General features: G+C 39.4%; 1 protein-coding gene across 2 annotated transcripts in view; it reads left to right on the top strand.

The window, feature by feature from the left end:
• Positions 1–12,362, top strand: part of RALGPS2 (Ral GEF with PH domain and SH3 binding motif 2) — a 198,967-nt gene extending 186,605 nt beyond the window's left edge. For both annotated transcript variants that reach the window (XM_023231275.2, XM_026448210.2), the window contains one exon: positions 6,852–12,362. In XM_023231275.2, the coding sequence (XP_023087043.1) occupies positions 6,852–6,881 (30 nt within the window). In that variant the 3' untranslated portion in view covers positions 6,882–12,362. The remainder of the gene's footprint in view (positions 1–6,851) is intronic.
• The last annotated feature ends 15,118 nt before the right edge of the window (positions 12,363–27,480 follow it).

Consider the following 27,480-nt stretch of genomic DNA (forward strand, 5'->3'; position numbering starts at 1 on the left):
GTTTTTGTCAGCTTTGTCAAAGATCAGATGGTGGTAGGTGTGAGGCATTATTTCTGGGCTCTCTATCCTGTTCCATTGGTTCCATCCTGTTCCGTTGGTATCTGTTTTTGTACCAGTACCATGCTATTTTTTGGTTACTGTAGCCTTGTAGTATAGTTTGAAATCAGCTAGTGTAATGCCTCCAGCTTTGTTCTTTTTACTTAGAATTGCTTTGGCTATTTGGGCCTTTTTTTCTTTTGTTTTGTTGTTGTTGTTGTTCCATATGAATTTTAGAATGTTTTTTTCTAATTCTTTGAAGAATGTCATTGGTAGTTTGATAGGAATAGCATTGAATCTGTAGATTGCTTTGGACAATATGGACATTTAACAGTATTGATTCTTCCAATCCATGAGCATGGAATACTTTTCCCTTTGTTTGTGTCATCTCTGATTACTTTGAGCAATGTTTTGTAATTCTCATAGTAGAGATCTTTCACCTCCTTGATTAGCTGTATCCCTAGGTAGTTTTTTCTTTTTGTGGCTATTGTAAATGGAATTGTGTTCTTGATTTGGCTCTCAGTTTGAATGTTACTGGTGTATAGAAATGCTCTTGATTTTTGTACATTGATTTTGTATCCCGAGAGTTTGCTGAAGTTGTTTATCAGATCTAGGAGCTTTGGGGCAGAGACTGTGGGGTTTTCTAGATATAACATCATATAGTCTGAAGAGAGATGGTTTGACTTCCTCTTTCTATTTGAATGCCTTTTATTTCTTTCTCTTGTCTGATTGCTCTGGCTGGGACCTCCAGTAAGTACTATGTTGAATAGGAGTGGTGAAAGTGGGCATCCTTGTTCCAGTTCTATAAGGGAATTCTTTCAGCTTTTGCCCGTTCAGAATGATGTTGCTGTGGGTTTGCCATAGATGACTCTTACTATTTTGAGAGATGTTCTTTCAGTGCCTAATTTGTTGAGGGCTTTTAACATGAAAGGGTGTTGAATTTTATCAGAAGCCTTTTTTGCATCTTTTGAGATGATCATATGGTTTTCTATTTTTAATTCTGTTTATGTGAATTAAAATCACATTTATTGATTTGCATCTGGGAACCAACCTTGCATCTCAGGAGTAAAGTCTACTTGATTGTGGTGAATTAACTTTCTGATATACTGCTGGATTCAGTTTGCTAATATTTTGTTGAGGATTTTTGTGTCTGTGTTCTTCAAGTATATTGACCTGTAGTTCTATTTTTTTCATTGTGTCTCTGCTAGTTTTTGGTATCAGAATGATGTTGACTTCGTGGAATGAGTTAGGGAGGAGTCTTTTCTTTCTGATTTTTCAGAATGTTTTCAGAAGGATTGGTACTAGCTCTTTTTTGTACATCTAGTAGAATTCAACTGTGAAATCTGTCTAGTCCAAGGCTTTTTTGGGTTTTATTACTGATTCAGTTTTGGAACCCATTATTGGTCTTTTTAGGGATTCAGTTTCTTCCTCATTCAATCTTCAGAGGTTGTGTGTTTCCAGGAATTTATCCATTTCTTTTAGGTTTTCTAGTTTGTGTGCATATAAGTGTTAGTCTCTGAGGATTTTTTGTATTTCTGTGGAGTCAGTTGTATGTCACCTTTGTAATTTCTGATTGTGATTATTTGGATCTTTTCTCTTGCTTTCTTTGTTAATCTTGCTACCAGTCTATCGATCTTGTTTTTTCTTTTAAAGAACCAACTTTTGGTTTCATTGCTCTTTCGTATGCATTTTTGCATCTCAATTTCATTCACTTCTGCTCTGATTTTGGTTATTTCTTTTTTTTCTGCTAGCTTTGGGGTTGGTTTCCTTTTGTTTTTCTGGTTCCTCCAGTTGTGATGTTAGGTTGTTAATTTGAGCTCTTTATAACTTCTTGACATAGGTATTAAGTCTGGTATGTTGTGTCTCTGTTTTCCTTAGTTTTAAATCGTTTTTTGATTTCTCTCATAATTTCATTCTTTACCCAAAAGTCATTTGGAAGAAAGTTAAGTACCATATAATTCTATGGTTTTGAGAAACCTTCTTGGTATTGATTTGTAGTTTTATTGTACTGTAGTGTGAGGGTATGGTTGGTATGATTTCGATTTTTTTTACTATGTTGGCACTTGTTTTATGGCTAAGCATGTGGTTGATCTTAGAGAATGTGTCTTGTGCCAATGAGAAGAATGTATATTCTTGTGTTGTTGAATGAAGTATTCTATAGATGTCTATTGGGTCTAGTTTGTTAAATGTTGAGCTGAAGTCCAGAACATTTTTGTTAGTTTTCTGCCTGGATGATCTGCCTGACACTATCAGTGGGGTGTTGAAGTCTTCCATTGTGTAGTTATCTAAGTCTCTTTGTAGGTCTCTAAGAACTTGTTTTCTAAATCTAGATGCTCCAATGTTGGGTGCATATATCTTTAGCATAGTTTAGTCTTCTGGATGAATTGAACCCTTCATCATTATGTAATGCCCTTCTTTGTCCTTTTTGACCATTGTTAGTTTATAGTCTGTTTTATGTAATATAAGACTAGCAACCCTTGTTCTTTTTTGTTTTCCATTTGCTTGATAAGTCTTTCTCCATACCTTTACTTTGAGCCTATGTATGTTGTTACATGTGAGATGGTTCTCTTGAAGAAAACAGACAGTTGGGTCTTGCTTCTTTGTCCAGCTTGCCACTTTGCCTTTTTAGCCCATTTACATTCAAGGTTACTATTGATGTGTGAGGATTTAATCCTGTCATCATGTAGTTAGCTGCTTGTTATGTAGACTTCATTGTATAGTTGCTTTATAGTGTCAGTGGACTAAATGCTTAAGTGTGTTTTTATGGTGGCAGTTATTTTTCTTTCATTTCCACAAGTAGCACTCCTTAAAGGACCTCTTGTAAAGCAAGTCTGATGATAGTGAATTCCTTAGTCTTTGCTTGTCTGAAAAGGATTTTCTATCTCCTTCACGTATGAAGCTTAGTTTGGTGGGACATGAAATTTTTGGTTGGAATTTCTTTTCTTTAAGGATGCTAAAAATAGGCCCCCAGCCTCTTCTGGCTTGTAAGGTTTCTACTGAAAGGTCCACTGTTAGCCTGATGCAGTTCCCTTTACTGCCCCTTTTCTCAAGCTCCATTTAAGATTTTTTTCTTTTGCATTGACCTTGGCGAATCTGATGATTAAGTGTTTTAGGGATGGTCATCTTGTATAGTATCTTGTGGGGAGTCTGTGAATTTCTTGAGTTTGCACATCAACTTCTGTAGCAAGATTGGGATAGTTTTTGTGGACTGTTTGCTCAAATACGTTTCAGGTTGCTTACTCTCTCTCCTTTTCTTGCAGTAACACCAGTGAGTCATAGGTTTAGTCTCTTTACATAATCCCCTATTTATCAAAGATTTTGCTCATTTTTAAAATTTTTTTCTTTATTGTGGTCTCTGTTAATTTGAAGGAGTACTTTTCGAATTCTGAGATTCTTTCCTTGGTTTGGTCTATTCTGTTGTTAATGCTTCCAATAGTATTATGAAATTCCTAGGCTGGGCGCAGTGGCTCTCGCCTGTAATCCTAGCACTTTGGGAGGCTGAGGCAGGCAGATCACTTGAGGTCAGGAGTTAGGGACCAGCCTGGCCAATATGGTGAAACCCCGTCTCTACTAAAAATAAAAAAATTAGCCGGGCATGTTGGTGCACACCTCTAGTCCCAGCCACTACTGTAGTCCCAGCCACCAGGGAGGCTGAGACAGGAGAATCGCTTGAACCTGGGAGGCAGAGGTTGCAATGAGCCGAGATCATGCCACTGCACTCCAACCAGGGCAACAGAGCAAGACTCCATCTCAAAAAAAAAAAAAAGAAGGAAAGAAAAGAAAAAGAAATTCCTAGAGTGAATTTTTTAATTCCAGCAGTTCAGTTTGGTTCTTTCTTAAAATGGCTGTGTTGTCTTTCAACTCTTGGATTGTTTTACTGTTTTCCTTAAATTGGGTTTTACTTGCTCCTGTATCTCACTGAGTTTCCTTGCCATTCAGATTCTAAATCCTATGTCTGTCATTTCAGTCATTTCAATCTGGTTAAGAACCATTGCTGGGAAGCTATTGTAGTTGTCTGAAGGTAAGAAGACACTGTGGTTTTTAGAGTTGCTAGAGTTCTTGCATTGGTTCTTTCTCATCTGTGAGGGCTGATGTTCCTTTATCCTTTGAAGTTGCTGACTTTTGGGTGGTGGTATTTGTTTTTATGTTCTTTATTTCCCTTCAGGGTTCGACTGTGGTCTTAGTTGGGTATAGTCAATTGGCTTCATTTCTGGATGCCTTCAGAGAACCAAGGTTCAGCTTGGCACTCCTGGGCTGTGTGCTGTAACTCCCAAGGGGCTGGGACCAGGCCCCTGGCTTTTTCCTCTGGCCTCTTGAGGTCAACCACCAGCTGCACTGGGTGGACCAAGGTGCTCCCAGGCTACTGGCAAAACCTCTCCATCAGGGGTTACTGGCAAAAGCACTTCCTCAGGGGTCACTGGTGAAAGTGTTCTGGTAGGTTAGTGGGGGCCACTGGTAAAAGCACTATGGCGACAGTCGCCCGCAAAAGCATTCCAACAGAATAGTGGAAGCTACACTGTGTGCCTGCTCTCATGGGAGTGGCCAAACAGGGACCTTGGAAGGGGCCAGCAGACAACGGGACATGCAGCTCAGACTCACCATAGTCTCATGGGAAAGACAGCCCTGCTCTCTCCAAATATGACAGTTAACAAAGGTCAGAGCTACCTGGAGGAATATGAAGGGCCTTGGTGGGTGGGCACCTATAGCCATGTTCCTTTGCAGCTTTCCCCGCGCCATACCCCCTGGGCTCCATGTAGACCTAAAGCTCCGTCTCTGCCAGCTCTCCAGGCAGTTCTCCCTGGCAACTCAAATATCCAGGAGGATCATGGGATCTCCTGCCACTAGGATCCCAGCGGTTTGTAGTGAGAGTGGGCCATTCCACAGTTACTTTACTCACCCCTTCCTTAGGAGCTATTCAGGAGTGAGTCCCAGCACTCCATAACCCTGTGCAGAGTTCCTAGCTTCTTTGCTTTTCAACCCTGGTTCTGCATCATCTCTCTACCCACTCTCAGTGCATCCTCTCAGAAGATAGGCTTGGAGTATGCTGGTCTACTAGATACTCAGATCTCTCTTGGTGGGAGAAGCTCTTCCCGGCTATGTCTAGTTGGCCATCTTGTCCCGATCCCAAGGCTGTTTTTTTTAAATATTGTTGGAATGGGCTTTGTTCTCTCATAATTTTTATTGTTTCAAATATATATGAAACACTAATAGCGGTATTTGGTACCATTTTTAGCAACCTCCAATAAAGAACATGAAATGCCATAGAGCAAAAATTATTTTTTTGCCTTGTCAAGTTAGTGTCTGGGGCAGATTGAAAGAAACAGATCTGGCTTTGTCTAAACTAAGCCTTTCAGGATTCACTTCATTTCTATACATTTTCTATAAATGTAATTTAGGGTATTAAGACTCTCTCTTTTTTTTAATCTCAGATTCCAAGATGAATCTAGATAATATATACATATACCAGCTTAAAGGTTCAATTTATTTTACTGTATTAGTGAGTATTTCTGTGGAACAAGTCAACCAGATGTGTATAAATATTTGTTTCTATACTTAAAAGAATTAGAACAGTGGCAAATTTATAAGTAGAACCTGTGAAAGTTTTAGTAGAAAACTCTGACTCAAATGCAAAATACCTTAAACCACATTCAGGCAACTTAAAAAGAAATGAAACTTTTACTTTATTTAAATACGAGTTTTTTGTTTTTTTGTTTTTTGTTTTTTTTTTTTTTTTTTTTTTGAGACAGAGTTTCACTCTTGTTGCACAGCCTAGAGTACAATGATGTGATCTTGGTTCACTGCAACATCTGCCTCCCAGGTTCAAGCCGTTCTCCTGCCTCAGCCTCCTGAGTAGCTGGGATTACAGGCACTCGTCACACGCCCAGCTAATTTTTGTATTTTCAGTAGAGATGGGGTTTCACCATGTTGGCCAGGCTGGTCTTGAACTCCTGACCTCAAGTGATCCGCCTGCCTCGGCCTCCCAAATGCTGGGATTACAAGCGTGAGCCACCGTGCCTGGCCAAATGAGTTTTTTATAATCAGGCCTGAAAATGTATACTTTAAGCACTTGAGCATTTGTGTTGCATTTGATTTATAATTCAGTTATGATTATATTGTCCAACATAATTTTTTATTCAGAAGCTGCCACTTGTAAGATATTAATGTTTTTGCGTGTAATAGGTTTCAGAGAGAGGTTGCTAAAGTGTGAGAGCTGTTCAACTGTCTTAAGGACAGAAAAGACCACTGACATATGAATACCTCTACCAGTACAACTTTGGAAAACTGGTTTTGAGGATGTGTTTTAACTAGTGAAACTCTAATAAGGAATTTTGCTTTTCTGTACTTACTTTCATCATGATTTTACAAATAAATTCTTAGTAATGTTTGTTATAAAATTATTTTTGCTGATTTTAAAAACGTGCGCCTAGGAATTTTTGTAATATATAATGAGAAAATAAATAATCACAAGTGTATCTGGAATCTCACCCTACCAGAGTCATAGTCTTGCTCTATTCATTTATTCCTTCAGTAAACATATACTGAGCCCCCTGTGTTAGACAAGATACTGTCTCTGCCCCTTCTCCTGTATAGATGTCATCTTACTAGAAAGAGTATTAACTCATTTCAGTGATGTTCTCTTGAAAATGTTCTAGCATGTTAATTATTCATAAACTATTGAAGCTCCTTATATCAAGTTCCTTTTAAAAGATACTTAAGTGGAAAGATTTGGGCTTGCCTAAGTAACAAGGAAAGATAAGAAATACTCCTTTGAAAAACAACTTTTAAACTCAGTTTTTAATGCTTATATTTTTTAGGTTCCTACAAATTTGATGACTTTTGAGTAGAAGCCTGAGAAAAAAAAAGAGAGGTGAACTATTGCTTCTATGTGAACATGGGGACCTGATAAAAGAGCGCCAGCTATAAACCATCCTGTGCCAGGAAGAGCCCAGCGGCTCTGTCTCAGTCTTTGGAATTCTGAACCAAAAAAGCACTAATTTCAGGGAATGAATTGAGATATTCCCAGAGAACAAATTGGAGTTGCAGAACAAACTGCCATGAACCATGCTTCTTATCTCAGAACTGACCTGTGGAAACCACTGCCTTAAAAGAATGAAAGGAAAACCAACATGAAACACCAAATAGTGTGTGTGAATCTTCTGGCGGTGCTGTGCTTGGAATAGATTGTAGCTAATTTGCATTTCTTTTAGCTTTGTAATAATTTTAGAGGGGGGAATTGCCTTTTTTAGATATGCTTTAAAAAGGAAAAACATATTCTTGTGGATTCCATCAGGAGCTGGTTTTGAACCGAGGTGAAGAGACTTAGCAGGGATTGTACCAGCAGCCCACCTGCAAGGTTTGTTCTCCCTCTAGTAGTCTGCAGCCTCACTGGCTTTCTCACAGCGAGAGTGTAGGAATGAGAAGTGTTAGTCATGTGAGTTGTTGGGTTTGTTTGGGATTGGGTGGGGGTGTTTGTTTTGTTTTGGATGAGGGGAGAATTTTTTAAACACTAAACTTCTGAAATGTAGTACTGTAAGGGGAACATTATTTCCTGCAGGAGGTACAAAGGCTGAGTGTTCATTTGCCAGACACTTTTTTTTAAGTAGGTTTCAGAAAACATGGTTGTTTCTAACTAGGGTTAAAGTTTAGCTTTCTATATGAATTCATTGTTGGACCACAGATCTGCTTAAGTAAAGAACTATAATCCCAACCTAAACTTTTCTGAGATTTTACAATAATTAGATCTTTTCCCAAGTTAATTGGATTTTCCCTTCTCCCAGTCACAGGTGGTTTTTATCATCAGGACACGTTGATATTTTGTCAGGATATTTTCTTTACAGTGTTTAATGTGCATAATGCCAGGGTTATTTTTTTATTATTCATTTTCTTTCTTTTTGTTCAATATGAGATTCAGGATCTAAAAGGTAACACGTATAGAGGTACGTATGTATTTTGTTATAAGACATACAGAATAATTTTAAGAGGGATAAAGGTGAAAATGTCAGATTCTGGAAATTTTGAGTATCTAAACTTTATACTTCTTGTGTGATTTACCATAAACATACCAAAACATTTTTCTGAAAATTTACTGTAGGTCTCTGACTTGAAACCACATTTTGTCAGTAGTTGACCAAGCAGTTTTATGAGAACTCTTCTATGCAATAGTGCATTTAATTTCTAAAGTAAATGTTGAATTATTTTAAAAAAAAGTTTGAAGGTCAGATGCCTTAGAATTTTAACGAAAAATGACACTCAAAACAAAGGCTATGTGTCGAATGTTATAAACTCTTGAGACATAATAAATTTTAGCAGTGGCCCAGAGTAGGGTAATGCTTTGTGACCGATATCTACTAATAGACTTCTGTTACTTTGGGCTTCACATAAAATTTCTCACATTCGTATTCTAAGAGAATTTTATACTTTTTTATTATAAGTATTTTGCCCTTGAGTCCATGAAACTTCAATCGAAAATATTGCTTATACAATAATTAACTTAAAATCCATCCAAAGGAAAAGAGAAGAGCTTTTTTTGAGTGTTAAGTTTTTTAATTTAGTTTTATGTTTGGAAAAGATGTTAAGAGTTCACATATGCTTCTTGAATAGCAGAAATACCATTATTTCTGGGGGTTAGTGACATAGGCTGGAGAGGGCAAAAGTTTCCTGTGCTGAATGATTTTTCAATTAATGCTGTAAGCTTAACCCATGTTGGGTAATAGAAAGGTACCACCTGCTTAGCCAGCAGTATTACTACGTAGACCTTGCACATCTTACTTTTGTTTTGCATTTTTTAAAATTTCTTAATTTGTTTATTTCTCTTCAGAAATAGTGTTTTTAACAGTGTTTGTGCTTTTTTAAAAAGTATTGTGAATGAGAACCCTGTGGATTTTTTTTTTTTTTATTTCATTTGTTTGTCATAAATAAGCTAACGTAGACATGTTGTAGGTTAACCATATCTGGGGAAATATGCAGCTGGAAGGCAGAGCCTGACATCACATAGTTTTGCCAAAGGGAGAGAGCTAAGCTGGAAGATGTGTTTGATATTTTCAGTTCTAAACATTAATGGATGCTTGCTTTGAATAAGATAGTGTTCAAATTTGGTTAATAGTTTGTAGATAGACTTGTGGCTTCGGACTGACTAAATTTCTTAACAGTGCAGAAGTCATTGTTGTTTTTCTGTCTTTAAAATTTATTCGTTCAAAAAATTAGTCATTGCTTTTTAAGATTGTTTTAGCGTTTGAAGTAAATTGAAAACAGAAAAGTGAGTTAAAATAGTGTAGGTGAATTTTTTTATCTATAATTCACCAAATAATAACTGATAATAATTCAAAGAAAATATGTTACCAAAATATATTAAATATTTAGATAGTTCATTCATGGGAAGATGAATCTTCTTATTAAGCCTACCCTCAATTGTAAATAAGTGACTCAAAAGCTCACAATGTTCATCAGCATTAAGATCATTTGTTTCGCCCTTAGCCAAGAAGAACTCATTGGAAATTCAGTTATAATTTAAATTTAAGCTTGTTTGTGATAAGCATAATGATTGGCATGTTATACAGCCTGTTGAAAATAACTACAGAATGACCTTCCAGAGCACTGTTTTTGGCCTCGTGCCCCCTCTGTTCAGGCTCTGCTTGTTTTTCAGAATATGAATTTTACCTCCAGACAGTAAGAATTGAACAAGAACTGATCAAACACACCTTCCTATTTTGTTTTCTTCACTATGTAAATATTATTTGGGTAAATGTTACAAAAAGGGATCCAAACAATTTGAGTTTCAGTATTTTTTCCTCCCTGGGCATGTGCTTCAATTTCAAATATTTTTTCTGTGTGGAAAATGCCATGTAACTATTGCACTACCTTCTATGTGGACTGTGTTGGTATTGGTTCTTAATGTATATCAAAAGTCAGGGTGTTTATAACTGCAAAGTTTTGTGTAAGTGGCTTTATTCCTCTTCTAGAAGATTTATGAGGAGCCTAGGAAGCACTATTGGTACAGGAGGAATAAAGAATGGAAAACATGTTTACAGACTCCTTATGAGCTTAAACTGGGACCCTCAAAGAGCAGCCTGTTGATCTTTTGGCCAAATGACTTGAGCATAAGTCTTTTATTTCTTTTTGAAGTTAAATTGTAAGCTGTATATCTTTACTACTGAAAACAAAACTATAGGGCATCATACTAATCGAAAATCAGTAGTAACAGGTTTAATCCATTGGCTTTTTAAGTGAATAGATCTAGTATTGATTTCCTTCCTGTTTTTTTGAGGCACATTCCTTTACAACCAGTTTTTAAACCACCACGTAATCATCTTCTGCAAACAAGGGGTACCAGTGTTGCCTAACAGAAGATAATCTTTAGTGAAGTAAATCCTTGCTTCAAAGGCTTTTGAAATAATTGGATCCCTTTTTGAAAATGAAGATGAGTTTAACTGTGTCCAGGTGGAATAATAATACTGCTATTACATGAGATGATACAAAGCAAGTGATGAGATTGGTCTGACTTCTTTAGTGACCTTTTAGGGTTTGCTTTTATTTTCTCTCTTTTGTATTATTTCTTTCAAACATAGTAAATATATGATTTTGCAGCCAGAGTGGTATTCTGTTTTTTCTAAGCTTTGAGCTACAAATATTGCTATTCAATTGCGTTGATGATGAATTACTTTCCATGTGAACCTTTTCAAAATGATTTAAGTACCTTTGATTTTGCTCCCCTAAAAATGGCTTGTGTCTAAAATGACATTTTTTTCCCCCATTTGGAGGGTTCTAATGAAAGAGTTCCAGGCATAAAAACTTTTGCATATTGAAAGCAATTTGATTACACCTATGTCTCAAGTTGTAGTGGGGAGAAAATTTGGTCAGTGCCTTATTATTTGAAGAGCAATTTTAGGGCATCAAGTATGACAATAATCACGTGCCCTCTTGCTCCTCTTATTTCAGGAGTGTGTGCTATCCCTCTCTCCACCAGCTTAATCTTTCTCACCCCAAGTCTAACAGAGTCTTTACAGAAACCTCTGTAGGTAATTGTTTCAGTCCTCCTTGGTTTTTGAGTCTTTTTAAACAAGTTCCCACCCTGCTTCTGTCCTTTTAGAGTAGGAGATTAAAAATAAACCCACCCCAGTCAACATTCAGATAAGCACTCTTAAAAACGAATTTGAAGAGCACTCTTCAGCCAAGTTCAGTTTTATTTTGTTTTTGATGTTTTCAGCATACATTTAATTGTAAGGCCTTTTGGAAAAGCCCTAAAAGAATAAGATACAACCGGAAATACTTGAGTTTTGTTAAATATACTGAAATCTTGTAATGAAAATCCCTTTGGCCAGAAATGAGATTTATTTCCATTTATTTTTACATTTAGGTAACACTCAAACAGGTAGTCACGTAACCTGCCAGTTACTATTTTCTTGCAAATATGCAAGAAAGTAAAAATATCTCTTATATAAATTAAAGGAAAGTTTAAGAGATTAAGCTAGTTTTCTCAGTGAAAGCAAAGCTTGGAAATATTCTGCTTCTCTCAGATTATTGGGAGACCTGGAGCTACTGGATGTTAACCTGAGTCAACATGTTCTTTTCACATTTTTTTAAAGGGCTAGTATGTTCTACAGTAGGCAAGTAGTCATTCAAGCCAAGTGAAAGAGTTAACTGGTCCTTGAGGATTGTTAGCAGAATTTAAATTTTGACCCTGGCCATTTGTACTACAGAAGTGATGGTGGGATTAAAAGAATACATAATTACAGTGTTTTGGGATTGGGTTCTTTTTTTTCTTAATAGAAAAGCAGAAACTTCATAAATATTAGCCATGCTTTAGATACCAGATAACAAATATTGTTTCCCCTGAAGATATGACCTACTAGAACTACTCACATATATATAGTCCAGTCATTACTGACTTAATAGTTACGGTGAAACAGCTGATAATAAGTCAACAGACTCTCAAGAGTTTCTGTACCTTGATTATTGACAAATTCATTGTTTTACATCCTACTGAAGTACATGTGTGTGGGGAAGGGGTGGGGAACTGGTTCACAATATAATCTAAAGGAGATCAAACATCTGTAGGGACAGGTACCCAGTGATAATAATATATCTGAAAACACAAGCCATTTTTATTCTTTATCCCAATTAACTTGAGGTACTCTAATGATGAAGCACTCGATTGCACTATGACCTCCTTGAGTGATGTGCAGCTTGGTTCCTCTCTCACTTTTTGTTTCTTTTTAATATGCAAATGTGAGTGTGCGATCTTCAGTGTGTCTGCATAAGCTAACTTAAAATGAATTTAAATACAGTTTTCTGAAATATTTCTATTGAAATAAAATTACTTAAAATTATAGATAGAGGATGTGTTTGTTACTGTATTTGCATTTTTATCATTAACTTTTAAGGTGCAAATTAAACTTTAAGTTGATTTTTTCCCCTTCCTAAGGTAGTCAGCAAGGCTATTGTTGGTACAGGGAAAGTTCTGAAAAAACTTTAGTCGCTCTTCTCTAGCCCAAGACAAGAATGTGCCACCTCGCATGTGGACAAATGGGGTTGTGGGAAATAGAGAGTAAGGGCAGAACATTTCCAACCACATCTCCCACTCTGAGTATGTGATACGATAGGAGTAGTCCCCAAAGAGGCTCTCTTTGCTAATACATAACATTTTTTTTCTTTTTGCCATTTCTGAAAACAATCCATCTTCCAACCCATGGAGCTTTAAATTGGAAGAGGTACAGAAACACCTGTGTGGAGTCTTCTGTAGGCTTTTGGCTGGGTATTAGTTATGCTTGAGGATTCCACTTTAGCATAGCCACTGCATAGTTTAGGAACCCCCATCCAAGACAAGCCCAATATTTTGGCAAACCATAATTCAGTTTTCAGCAGTTTTCTCACCTCCATAGTGCCCTTTGAAAATTCTCACTGTCCCTTTGCTTGTACCAAAAGAGGAGAATGACACTTCTTTGATGGGGCCAGCCTGTCATTACCTCGTCTAGTACCACCTTTGTCATGCGTCAGTTTCCCATATATGCAGAATTTCCTAGGTCCCCTTTGCTATTTCAATAGTTGTTTGCCCCAACCAATACCATATTGTCTTCATTACTGTGTAGCTGTATAAGTTGGTATCTAGTGTAAGCTAATTGTATGTTCTTCAGAATTACCTTAGCTCTTCTTGACTTTGTCTTTGCTGTAAATTCTGGGATCAGTTTGTTATGTTCCATGAAAACACTGTTGTTATTTTTATTGGAATTACTTTGGATTTATAGGTTAATTTGAGAATTAACCGTTTTGAAAAATTTACCCCTTTCATCTGTAAATGTGTCTCTCCATTTATTTAGGGCTTTTAACGTCCTTCAGTAATGTTTTACAGTTTTCTCCCGAGTAGTCTCTTAACATTTTTTATTAGTTTATGTCTAAGTAAGTTAGTTTTTCTTTCTATTATGAATATGACTTTTTTGTTCCATTTCCTCATTGATTATTGTGTATAGGAATGCCATTGGTCTTTATGTTGATCCTTACATCTAGCAACCTTGTTGAACTCCCTTACCTAGTTATAATGGTTTGTCCAGAGATCTGTTGGAATTATATTAGCGGCAAATAAGAGTAGTTGAGTCTTCCTTTCCAATCTTTGTACCTTTTTTTTCTTGTTTTACCCTTGTTTGGCTAGGACTCCAGTACAATATTGGATTAGAAGCAGTGGTAGAATGCCGAAGAACTTAATTACCCAGTCTCCTCAGAAAATCTCAGAATATAACATAGCCCTAGAATGAACCCCAAGTATGTTATAGGGTAGCCCAAGTATAGTCATTATTGTATTTTTAGGCCAACCAATCATCCACTTAAATTTCTCCTTTTTCTTGTAAAGTATGTTTATAGTCTTAGGCAGAAAATAAGTGGCATTTGTTCTCAGCCATCACTTATCAGTCAAAACTAAATAAAATAGTGGGTCACAGGGATATTGCAAAATTTAGAGTATCTGCGTGTAATTAATTTTCTTACTCTATGTAACTGATTCTTAACTGGAAGTGATTTTGTCCCCCAGGAGATACTTGTCAGTGTCGACAGACATTTTTGGTTGTCACAACTGGGAGAGAGGGTTCTTCTGGCATCTAGTAGGTAGAGAGGTAAGGGATGCTGCTAAACATCCTATGGTGTACAGGCTACCCCCCAACAATGAATTATCTGTTCCAAAATGTCAATAATGCCAAGGTTGTGAAATCCTGCTCTATGTGAGTGACTTATTGTATCTCATAAGTTGAATATATTGAACTTGGTTGTAGGAAAGAATTCAGTTTACAATTGGCGAGGGACTTCAACTTTTCCCTGGAAGTTAACCTTTCTTACAGAAGTTTAACCTACTGGCCAGAGGAGATAAATTAATAGAATGGGAATATATTCATGGCCTGGACCATAATGTGTTATTCTTCAAGTATTTGTTGAGTTAAAAGCTACATGTTTCAACCTGAAGTAGATTTGTGGGGACATTCTAAGTGAGTGCAGACCTGCAGATACATTTGTCTACCTCTGTATGGTTATTCCAAGTCCGAAAAGATAACCCCAATAGCAGTAGGACAAAATAGGTTATCAATATGTCAGGCTGGATTATTTATTTGACTAATCTGAGCTTTAATTAAACCAGAAGGTATTTACTTTTTGTTCTTAGAATAGTGTTATATCCACATTATAAAAAGTTCAGTTACAGAATAACTATAGAGTAAATAATGCATATCTCACCTATCAAATTCCCATCTCCAAATTTAATAAAAACATCTGTCTTTGACTCAATTCCTGTAATCCTAGCCTAGTTTCTTTCAGTCTCAGGCTCTGAAGATGGATTTTTCACCTCCCTCAAACCTTTGCCCAGTCTAAGACCCTTAACATATACTCTAGTGCTGTCAGAGCTAAAAGCATAAAAATAATAGTCCTTACTCCACATAGACTTGTGATGCAGTGGTTACATTATTTTTTATTTGGTCGAATTAGCTGTAAAAATGATTATAAGAGAGTACTTAGAACAAACATATGCCAACAAATTGAATAACCTCGAAAATGGACAACTTTCCAGAAACTCAAAACCTACCAAGATAAAATCACAAAACATCTGAAGAGACCTATAACTAGTGAGGAGCTTATAGATCAGTAATCAGAACCCTCCCAAAAAAGAAAGACCGTGAACCTGATGGCTTCATGGTGAATGATAAAACATTTGAAGACAAATTAGTACCAGTCCTTCTAAAATTTTTCCAAAAAATTAAAGCTGAGGGAACACTTCCTAACTTATTCTATGAGGCTAGCATTATCCTGATACCAAAGTCAGACACAGACACTGTAAGAAAACCACAGACCAATATCTATTATGAGCAATTTATGCAGAAATACTTAACCAAACACTATAGTTTTTCAGCAGCATATTACAAGGATTATATAACATGACTGAGTGGGATTTATTCCTGAAATGCAAGGATGGTTCAACATGAAAATCAATGTAATAACACCATATTAACAGAATGAAGGAAAAAAATCTCAGTGGATGCAGAAAAAGCATTTGACAAAATTCAACACCCTTTCATGATTAAAAAAATAATAACAGCAAACTAATAGATTCTGCCTCAACATAATAAAAGCCATATATGGAAAACCCACAGCAAATACACTGAATGGTGAAAGACTGAAAGCTTTTCCTCTGAGATCAGAATGTACACTTTCACCACTTCTATTGAACATAGTACTGGAAGTTCTAGCCAGAATTGGAAAGGGAAAGATAAAATTATCTCTGTTCACAGTTGATATGATTGTATATGTAGAAAACCCTAAAAATTACACATACACACTATTAGAACAAATAAATGAACCCAGCAAAGTAGCAGGATACAAAGTCAACACAAAAGTCAGTCATATTTCTATATGCTAACAATGAGCTATCTGAAAATTACAAAATTCCATTTACTAAACCATCAAAAAGAATAAGATAGGAACTAACTTAACCAAAGAGGTAAAATATCTGTGCAATGAAAACTGTAAAACATTGCCAAAAAAAATTAAAGGCACATAAATGGAAACATATCCCCTGCTCCTGGATTGAGAGACAATATTGTTAAGATGTTAGTACTACCCAAATCAATATATAGATTCACTGCAATCCCTATTACAGTGTTTTTTACAGAAATAGAAAAATAGAAAACCCCATTCTAAAATTCATATGGAATCTCAAGGAACCCCTAATAACCAAAACATCTTAAAAAAGAACAAAGCTGGAAGACTTATTTTCTGATTTCAAAACTTACTACAAGGCTACAGTAATCAAAGTACTGTGGTACTAGCATAAAAACATAAACCTATGGGATAGAGTAGAGAGCCCAGAAAATAAACCCTCGCATATATGGTCAAATGATTTTTGACAGGGTGCCAAGACACCCATAAGGAAAGGAGTCTTTTCAAATGGCGCTGGGGAACTGTATATCCACATGCAAAAGAATGAAGTTGGATGCTTACCTAACACTGTATACAAAAATTAACTCAAAATGAATCAAAGACCTTAATGTAAGACCTAAGTCTGTAAGTCTTACTGAAGATGACATAGGGCAAAAGCTTCACATCATTGAAATTGGCAGTGACTTTATAGATACGACACTAAAGGCACAGGCAACAAATTGGACTTAATGAAAATTGAAGATGTGTGTCATGGACAATATAAACAGTAAGAAAGCCACCCACAGAACGGGAGAAGGCATATGCAAATCATCTAGCTGATAAGGGATTAATATCCAGAATGTATAGAGAACTGAAACTCAGCAACAGAAATAATTCGGAAATGGGCAGAGAACTTGAATACACATTTCTCTGAAGAAGACTGCCAATAAATACATTTTTAAAAATGCTTAGTATCAGTAATAATTAGGGAAATGCAAATCAGGGGTACAGTGAGATACCACATCCCACCCATTGGGATGGCTACTATCAAAAAATAAGTAAACAAGTATCTGGTGAGGATCTGGAGAAATTTAAAGACCTGATTGGATTGTTAAAGGTAAAGCTACAAAGACAGTAAAACGAAATCTCTGTGAACCTGGATGGGAAAGAACTTAAATCCCTCAAAGCCCTTCCATAAATACAAAAAACAGGGTTTCTGTTCAGTTGACAACACAGAGTTAACAGACTGGTGAAAATTTGGAAGAAAACTTTCAGAGTTTATAAGAGCAAAATATTAATGTCAAGAAGATACAGGACATTTTTGCAAAATAAAATGAGAAAACTGGGCTAACGGATATGAATAGATTATTTATAAAGGGAAGTCTAAATCATGAAAAAAAATGCTCAACCTCACTAGTAGAGAAGTGCAAGGTGAGAGCTGTCATGTTATATATGTTCTATCAAATTGGTGAAAAATAGCCAGATAATACCGGTTATGGTTTGGGGAAAACTGGAATCCTCAGTGCACTCAGGTGAGGGTATAAACTGGTGAGGCCATGCCAAAGAACATCTGGGCAGTATTAGGGAAATAGTGTATGTGTATAGAGCGCAGGAATAAGGATTCTGATGCCAGAATTCAACTGCCTGGCTCTGTCACTTAACTAGCGGCAGGACTTTTTTGATAAATTTTAAGCACGAAAACATAGGGTTAGAATTTCCGTTTTAAAAGAGAAATGACTGCACTTTTGAGGGTGATTGTATCTCCCTGGATCTTTGAGTTAGCCTAAGAAAATCCAGATATGGCCTGGTGCAATTTGAATTGAGACCTCTGATTCTAGACTAACTTGCTCTAGGGTACAGTTAATGAAGTTCTGTCTCATTCCAAATCAAAATACTGCACTTGAGTAACAAATTCTATGTGCTTCCTTGCTTTTACTTAAAACTGATTCCCCTCTTAAAGGAGAACTCATTTCTGTCTCTCTGTTTTTTGTTCTCTAAAAAGAGCCTTTTATTCTGTGTTTATGTTGGTTAAAGTAGTCTCCGCGTGTTCTTTGTTCTTTGAGCTGACTGGTAGCAGGAGGGCTTCTGCAGTCATGGGACTTTCCCAGGGCCACATCTTACTATTGTTTGAAAGTGACATGAGGTTCCCTGTTACAGCACAAGCTTATTTTACCCACTCCCTCTCTCTCAACTCACAGGAAAGGGAAAAGGACAGTTAAGAGACCGTATCAAATGATGAGAGTGTCTCATAACATACTGAGCTGTGCATTTTGAAGCAGTGAAGAGGATTTTTCCAGTAACACTAACCCACAAGAATTGAGAAACCATCAGTACCTACACCTGTTCCCGAAAGAGGTCATGAGCTTTCCAGGCTCCTTTAAATATGGAAGGGAAATACCTCCAGTAGTGCCTAAACCAGATAATCTCTGTTCCCTTCTATTTCTATTGTTAGAGTTTAATCTTTCATGTTAGCTTTTTTTTTTTTTTCATTTTTTTGTCAGTGTGTGTCTCACTTTTGGATTTCTACTTAATCTTTCATTTACAGTGCATTGTCTCCCTTCATATTTTATTTAGATCAGTGGTTCTTAAGTTTGGCTGCAATTTAGAATCACCTAGGGAGTTTTGAAAAGTCCCAGTTCTCAGGCCGCACACCAGACCAGTTCTATCAGAATCCTTGGGTGGGAGGCCAGGCCAGGATCTAGGCATTAGTGATTTTTGAAAGCTCTCCCAGGTGATTTGAATATCTAGCTCAGGTCGAGAACCAATATTTAAATTGTTGGTCTGTAAGCATTACAGAGCCTTTAGGACAGTGGTTCTCAAACTTTAGAGGGCAACAGAATCCCTGGAGGCCTTATTAAAATGCAGAAAGTAAAAATGGGATTAGAAAGGGAAGCATCAGAGGGTCCATCCTGAGCTATGTGTGAATGTGAATGGGGCCCCTTCAATATCATGATTATATGAGTTGGGGGATTAGAGGGCAAAAAAGAAGACGCCACCCAACCCTTAGGAAGCTCAGGATCTTGCAAAGGAGGTAGAGCTCACACCTGGGCAGCAGCAAGTTTCCTGAGCAGCCATGAAGCAGCAGAGAGAGCCTGGGGCTGACAATGCCTTTCCTCCCATTCTGTCAGAGGTATTTGAACCGGAGCAACTCCATCTTGAACAGGGGCTGGGTAAAATGAGACAGACCTACTGGGCAGCTGCATTCCCAGACGGTGAAGGCATTCTAAGTCACAGGATGAGATAGGGGGTTGGCACAAGATACAGTAGGCCATAAAGACCTTGCTTATAAAACAGGTTGTAGTAAAGAAGCCGGCCAAAACCCACCAAAAGCAAGATGGCAGTGAGAGTGACCTCTGGTCATCCTCACTGCTACACTCTCACCAGCGCCACGACAGTTTACAAATACCATGGCAACGTTAGAAGTTACTGTGCATGGTCTAAAGAGGGGATGCATGAATAATCCACCCTTTGTTTAGCTTATCACCAAGAAATAACCATAAAACTGGGCAACCAGCCACCGTTGAGGCTGCTCTGTCTGTGGAGTAACCATTCTTTTATTCCTCTACTTCCTTAGTAAACTTCTTTTCACTTTACTCTATGGACTGGCCCTGAATTCTTCCTTGCCCAAGATCCAAGAGCCCTCTCTTGGGGTCTGGATCAGCACCCCTTTCTTCTAACAGTTCCATCTGGGGCGGATCACCTAACCTCCCCTGAAGTTCCATGCTGACTTCTGCAAAATTGGAACATTGACAATGTTTTGACTGCTTGCAGCAATGTAGTTACTCGCGAAAGGATTATTTGAAAACATCCATAATTCTCTTTCCCCCTCCCTAACAAGAACAAAATATTTTGAAACTACAGAAAGAAAAAATTGTTTTGTATTTGAATGCATTAAATAGGGCCATTTCCTCCAGTTCACTATAGTCCCCACCACTCACTATAGCCTTTTTGTTTTGTTTTGTTTTGTTTTTTGAGACTGTGTTTCACTCTTGTTGCTCCGGCTGGAGTGCAATGGCAGAATCTCTGCTCACTGCAGCCTCCACCTCCCAGGTTCAAGTGATTCTTGTGCCTCAGCCTCCTGAGTAGCTGAGATTACAGGCATGCACCACCACACCTGGCAAATTTTTCTATTTTTAGTAGGGACGAGGTTTCACCATGTTGATTAGGCTGGTCTCAAACTCCTGACCTCAGATGATCCACCCGCCTCAGCCTCCCAAAGTGCTGGATTACAGGCATGAGCCACCCCACCCAGCCCCTATAGTCTTCTGACTGATGTTTCTTTACCAACTCAGGTGTTGTCATGTGATGCCTAGAACTGGGCATCCCATCTTATGACCAAGATAAAGGCTGGCCCTTGAGCAAAGCTGGTCCTCAGAGAACAGAAGGGAGAGATGGAAAGAACCTAGGCCCATAATGATTTTCTTGTGCTGCTAAACTAACCCTAGAAGAGCTTTACTTCTGGGCTTTTAAGAAAGAGGAAAAAGAAAAATAGGAGAAAGATGGGGAAGAAGAAAAAAGGAGAGAAAGGAGAAAAAGAAGGGAGAGAGGAGAGGGAGGAAGGAGAGAAGGAGGGAAAAAGAAGAAGAAGAAAGGGGGGAAAAAACAGCCACCTTTAAGACTTTTACATGTGCTGGTAAGGAATAATATAGCTTAAAAAATACATTTCTGCTTGTGTAGCCCAATTTATTAATTTTTAAAACTATGATCAGATGGTGTTGATTAGTGGTCTCAAGGGAGAGAAACACCTATTTCTTGTGTTATTTTTTATTAAAGCAGGGAACAAATGGGACCTTCACAGTCCTTAAAGATGAAATACTCCCAAACCAAACCAGAGTTCACTGGCAAAAAAACGCAGTGTCCTTACATCTCGGAGGGCCCTGACCCGCCTCTGTCCGAACCCCACCAGCAGCAGCTCTGCCAGAAAGGGAACATTTCCTTCCTTTACTTTGGTAAACCAGATCCAGGGCCCTGCTGGTGCTCAACTCAGCTGTGAGGCTGACACACTGCCTCTTGGGGTCAGTTTGGCCCCCTCAGCAGGCCTTCGGGAAGCAGCCACGCCCTCAGCCCCCTTGGGGCCCTGTCTTCCCTTCCTTAACACTATCAGCTTCTTCAGAGACTCTGGAATCTCATAAACATTGAAGCCAGATTGTTTCCCTCTTTGCTTTTGTTTGGATGTATTTTTAAATAATTAGGCTTTTACTCAAGTATTTGCGTTCTCCACTAGCTGAGGGGCAGATCTCACACCACACTGGGGCAAGGCATGCTACTATGGTATCCAGTAAACAGTTGCCAAACAAAGCCAAAAGTTCTCTTTGGCCAAAGCCAAAGTCAAGTTCTCTTTTGTACTTGTTGTTCTTCCATCTGCCCTGAGCTATGTAATAGCTGTCAAAATATGTCACCCCCTGCACCTCCGTGCAGGGTTTAAGGAAAGCAGCTCCTTGGACTTTTGCCAGCGACTTCCTTGCAACATCTTAATTATCCATTTTTTGCTTAGCAAGTCAGTCTAGAAAGAGCTGCTTCTTTTATTCTTGGAAAGTAAGTAATTGGGAATGTTCAATGAAAACCAGTATGTGCTGAACTCCTGGTCTGTGCTAGGTTCTCGGGAAGGGGAGGCAGTCCCTGACCAAGGGGGATCTCACAGTCAGCAAGGAGAGTGTCCCCTGAGGCTGCTGGAAAGAAGCAACACATTTCCCTGTCCAGTGGCAACTACCTCCCCATCACCTAATCCCTGCACCCAGAGCCCAAACTCATCCTAAGCAAAGGCAACCGAGCAGCTGTTCTGTTCACCCCACCTCAGGTCCTCGCTACATTCCTACCAATACCATTCTAAGCTCCCAACACATTTTGTGAAAGTCGGTTTGATTCATCATATAGTCATTGGTTCTAATGTCTTGGTTCTAAGCTTATTTTATACATTGTGTCTAATTCTTTGTAACAACACTATACAGTAGAGATACTTCTTCATGAATTACAACCAGAGAATTTGGAGAGGCTGAAGAATTTGCCTGCAGTCACCCAGTAAGGAGGTGGAGCCAGGCTTCAAACTCTGGTCTGATTCCCGGCCCTGGTGGACACTGGCTTTCAGAGCTGTAAGTTGCAGTTTTGGTGCCCAAAACCAGCCGCACAAAAGTGCCACAAATGACTTTGTGATTTATTATGAAACTCAAAGAACAACCCAGCAGCTTCCTACTTTAATTTTCCTTGCTAATGACAGTTTTCAGCTAAAGAAATCCGTGTGCTGTCAACATGTAAATATAACCTTTTTTTTTTTTTTTCTTTTTTTCCAACGTCTGTTCCCAGGACAGAGCCTCCCAGTAGGCCTTGCATTGTGCTGCATCTGGTCCCTGAAGTTTTACAGCTTCACTACAAACACAAACCAGAGTGGTTAACACAAGCAATCCTGAATTGCGTAAATGTGCTGGACGCACATGCTACACTAGGAAAGTTCTTCATATTCAGGAGAAACACTGTGGCCCTGAGAGGCCAGGGAAGGCCAAGTGGAAGAGGAGAGTTCATGGGTGGGTAGGATTTAGGACCAGAGGAGAAGAATTACAAGCAAGAACTGGAAGTATACAGTTGAGGCTGGAAAGAGCTCACATTGAGAAGTGGCAACGCATAAAGTTGGAAAAGTAGGTTGGAGCCAAATTGCTCAGGACTTTAAGTGCCAGAAGGAGGAGTTAGAGAATGGAAGCTGGGAGACCAGGCAGGAAGCAGCTATGTTTCAGGAGAGAGCAAGGGTCTGTCCCAAAGTGGGAGCACAGGTAGGAAACGAGTGAGAGGCATTTGAGAGCACAGGTAGGAGAGTGAGAGACTCCTCTGTCTCCTGTGCCCAGGAGCCCTGCCCTCTGATAGGCAGTAGGACTAGTAATGCTGATTAACTGGTCTGCCAGTGGATGCATTGGCCCTGGCTGATGACACGGCAGCCTTCTTGGAGAAGAGTGGGACTCTGGCCCCCTCTCCCTCCATGTTCAGCTGCCCACATCACTCGACTCTTCCTGTCCACCACACTTACCCTCCCAAGTGTATTTCCTCATCTGCAAAAACAGCATGAGAAAGCTCTTCCTTCCTAAGTTTATTGTGAGGCTGAATAAGATCATGCATGGAAGATGCAAAGCACAGGGCCTGGCGCTTGTAACCACTCAGCAGATGGGAACCGCCAGTGTGAATATTCTGCACCCTTGGTCAGCTGGGACCCACTATTGAGAGTGGCTATTCTCCTCTTTCTCTGTGAAACATTAGACGCTAGCAGATAGCTGAAGGTGAAATCAAGCAAGTTTGAAGTGTGCTGTCTCTCTGGGGATCCTTGCCAGGTAAGTTGGACATACGCAACTTCCTTAAAAAAGAGCCAGAAGTTGTTTCCATCTGACGGTGAAGCATGACTTCATAGTTTCTTATTCTATAAATGGTACAGACAGACTTTTCTTCCCTTTTGTGTTTATACTATGATATCTTGGAACCAAGCTATAGCAGAGCCCCTGGATAGGAATTTAGGATGCTTTTGGTCCCCTTCCATAGAGGTCAAGTCCTGGGAATACTGGAAGGGCCTTCACACAAGAGCTCCCTCATCCCTTCCCTGTATGTCTTGGACATCGAAAGAGGAGGAACTCACATTTACCTAGCTCTGTCCATGCCAGACAGCGTGCTGTGGATTTGACACATGTCACCCTCACCAGTCCCATGAGATAGGGATGGATACCTGCATTGTTGTAAATAAGGAAACAGTCTCAGTTGAAGGGCCTTACCCACACTCACACATCTAGCCATCACTGCAGCCAACATTCTGCCTCTTGTGCCCCTGGCTGAAGCTCCTTATTTCCTGCATACACTCCTTCTCCCAGGGCTGCTGAGACCACATGGTAAGCCTGCTGCTCTGTTACTGTGAGTTTCCTTTTTCAATGTGTTTTTTGTCAGACGAAGCCTCGCTCTGTTGCACCGGCTGGAGTGCCATGGCTATTCACAGGCACGATTGTAGCTTACTGCAGACATGAACTCCTAGGCTCAAGTAATCCTCTCGCCTCAGCCACTCGAGTGCAGGGACTACAGGTGTGTGCCACCATGCCTGGCCTGTTACCATGACTTTCCAGTCCAGTAAATTTTTGTTATAGGATGATTGAGAGGTTTGTAGTTCTATAATGGAGAACTGGCTATAATGATTACCTATAACTATATAATTGGGAATAAACTGAAACAAGTGCAAGCTCTGATCAGTCCCAAATAACATCTTAATGGCAAGTAGAGGACAGATTACATGGAAGCAAATCCATAGGACAGAGTACGGAAAGGCATGGTGACAGGAGTTTCTCGTCTGTCTCTGAGCAAGTAGGATGGAATGGAGAGTCAATTCAATTTAGATAGAAACTGAGATCAAACAACAGAACATTTTAGCTTCTATTTTAACTATGTATTTTACAGCTGGATTCCAAAGAAAATAAATAAATTATATTTGCACCTATCATCTTTACAAGTATCTTTGCCAACAAAGTCATTCAATATATTGAGTGGCCCTGTGGTCAAGTTCTTACACATTAATGTATGAAAGAGGAAAGACAAGACCCTGCAGCAGAAAATCCCACAATTTGAGGGAAGAGAAGTGGGAGAAAGGAGTTTTGTTTAAGAAAAACAAAATAGAAAGTAACATGTCTGCAAGTGGCAGCCGTGATAGCTATGGGTGTGGAGTTGCCACGTGATGATGTTCCATGGCTGGCTACCTGATCAGGCAGAGCCTCAAAGGGCATCTGTGGCTTAGTAGAGGCCTGGGTCCAGATCTGGCCCTTAACTTTGAAGTTTCAGAAACCCCATGTTGTAATCAGCCCACACAATGTTGACCAGGCCTCAAGGAATGGACTCTTGCCAACCAAACTCCCATAGTAGACTGATGGGAAAACTGGCATGCCAGTTGAAGTAATGTACAACCAGAGACACACCTTTCTAGTTACTATGCAGGGGACCCCTTTCTGCTGTGTACCAGGAAAACTGAACCTGCATTTAGAAAATTGCTTCTTAAATGGGAATCAGGGTAAAAGAAGTCTTCAAGGGTATGTGGCTCAGATTGTGGCAGAGTCTGGAATGTTTTTACCATTCCCTGACCCCCTTGGGGAAACACCAGCTGGACTCTTATTCTTTACCTCTCTTCTTCTGGGCTCCTTACAGACTCTTTCATGCCTTTAATTCTCATCAAATCACATGACTTATTACATCTTACCTTGTCGTTACTTTTTGTAATTTAATCATCCAACAAACTTTGGGTATCTAATCCTGATGTAGCAAACCATGAAATCCTCAGCAATGCGTTTGCAAAACCACCCCAAGGATGGGTTGCATCTGCACGTGTTTAATCTTAATTTATATTGTGAATATTCTTATGGCTTCCCCTTCAAATCCTGACACCCTTTGACCTTGTCCCCAAATTCCAGAGGTGCTATTATCCATATGGACATATGTTATAGATTCCAGAAGTGCTAGAAGATTCTGGAAGACAAGAGAACTGAATTTATATTGCTCTGAAACAGGTTGCACAGAAAAGCAAGTCTCACACCACTCCTCTTTCATGTCTGATGCAGCACAAGTGTATAGACAGCTCATCCCTGCAGCTCATGATAATAGAGTTCCTTCTAGCCCACTTCTGTTGTAGTCAGTCCCAGCTACTATAACAAAATACCATAGACTGGGTGTTTTAAACAACACACATTTATTTCTCACAGTCCTGGAGGCTAGAAAATCCAACATCAAGATACCAGCAGATTCTGTTTGGGTGAGGGCTCTTTTCTTGGCTTGCAGACAGCCACCTTCTCACTGTGTCCTCACGTGGTGGGGAGAGTGAGCTCTGGTCTCTTCCTCTTCTTATAAGGACACTAATCCAGAAATGGAGACCCCACGTTCATGCTCTCATTTAATCTGCCAGAGGCCCCGCCGCCTAATAAATACCATCACACTGGGGGTGAGGGCTTCAGTATATGAATGGCAGGGGCACATTCAGTCCATAGCAAATGCCCACCAGGTTCTGCTGTACCAGATATTTTCTATTAAGTGGGGAAAATGTGGATAGTTTTCAGTATACATACAACTTTTGGTTTTAGGGGCCCAAATGAAAGGTGGTACAGAAAGTTTGTTTTCTAACCAGCTTATTAAATGAGTTTCAAGTACAGAGTAAAGAAAATTAATGTAACTAAATCTTGGGACATGATTTTACTGAGGATTGTCCAGGGTCTTTTGAGGCCGCAATTAGAGACGAGACCAGACCTTTCCATTCCTCATCTGCTCTGCTGGACTCCAGAGCACTGCCTTTCTCCAAAAAGGAAAATTAAAAACAAATTCTCAAGTGGTTTGATAGTAATTCAGCCCAGCAAATTTTACTTTCCATTAAAAGTCACCAGCTGTCATGTGCTTAGCTTTAAATGGAAATAACTTGCTCTCAAAGAACATTTTTCAGTTGATGTCACTTGTGAGTTTTATTTTCTCCTAATGAAAAATGGATTTGCATTAGTGCAACTTTGGTGACAGGAAACTCCTGGATGGAGGCCTGAGTTGGTGATCCGCCCCTGCCCTGAGGAAAGCTAATTACCAGCCAGCTTGGAAGATTGACGCTGGGCTCAGGAGGGGACTTTGGGGAAACAGAGGGGAGGAGTAGTGATAATGGTCTGTCTTCTTCGCAGTGAGAGTCCCTACGGTGCTTCTTCCCTTAAAAATAATAATAATAATAATAATAATTAATAGATAAATGAAAAAAGAAAAGAAACATAAAAAATGCTTTTAAGTGTTGAGATTTTGGAGAGGACAGTGAATATTTTAATGCGATTAATGTTTTTTAGGGAGGCATCCCTTCTGAGCCTCTCATACTCCTGTGCTCAGAGCCTGTCACACCTGAGGCCTCATCCCTACAGAGTTCTGTGCGGGAGAAGCCTCTCTGTGGCCTCCACTGTTCAGGTGCCTCCCAGAATCTCTTGTTGGTGGCAGTTGGAATGATCTCTTCATGACCCTCAAGAACAAAACAAAGAGAAGCTCTAGACTGAAGCTCCTTGAAGGCTGAACTAGTCCCTTATGCGGTCCTGCCCCTATGGCACCTCACAGGAGAGCCAGGACACTCAGGAGCCCCTGCAGTGGGCCCGGCAGACAGAGGAGGCAAGAGGGCAATTCCTAGAACCCTCGGCTTTCCCTACTGGGAGGCCCTGGTCAGGGTGGGCAGAGCAGACTCTTCAAGAGTCATTCCAGCAGGGGCCTGCCCCACTGAAAAGAATGAATGGAGAGACCAGAGCCACTGGGCACTAGTGGAACTAGGAAACAGAGAAAGGGAGATGCCAACAGCCGCAACGCTCGCAGGCCCCCAGACTGAAAGCTGGCAGTGTACTTAAAGCCATGTCCTTAAGTGGGCTCTCTAACCTCAGCGGTCCCCTACATACATGCACATGCACACACACACAGGCATCACACACCCACCTCTGGGGCAGTATCCACGAATACAACAGCACTCAAACCCGGGGCTAAACCCAAGGGCCATCCCAGCCTAGGCAAAGCTTCTCTCAACCCCTCGTCTCCATGCTCACAGCAAGGGCTTAGAAGTGT

Source organism: Piliocolobus tephrosceles, chromosome 1 (genome assembly GCF_002776525.5).
Source record: "Piliocolobus tephrosceles isolate RC106 chromosome 1, ASM277652v3, whole genome shotgun sequence".
In the NCBI taxonomy this organism is placed as follows: domain Eukaryota; kingdom Metazoa; phylum Chordata; class Mammalia; order Primates; family Cercopithecidae; genus Piliocolobus; species Piliocolobus tephrosceles.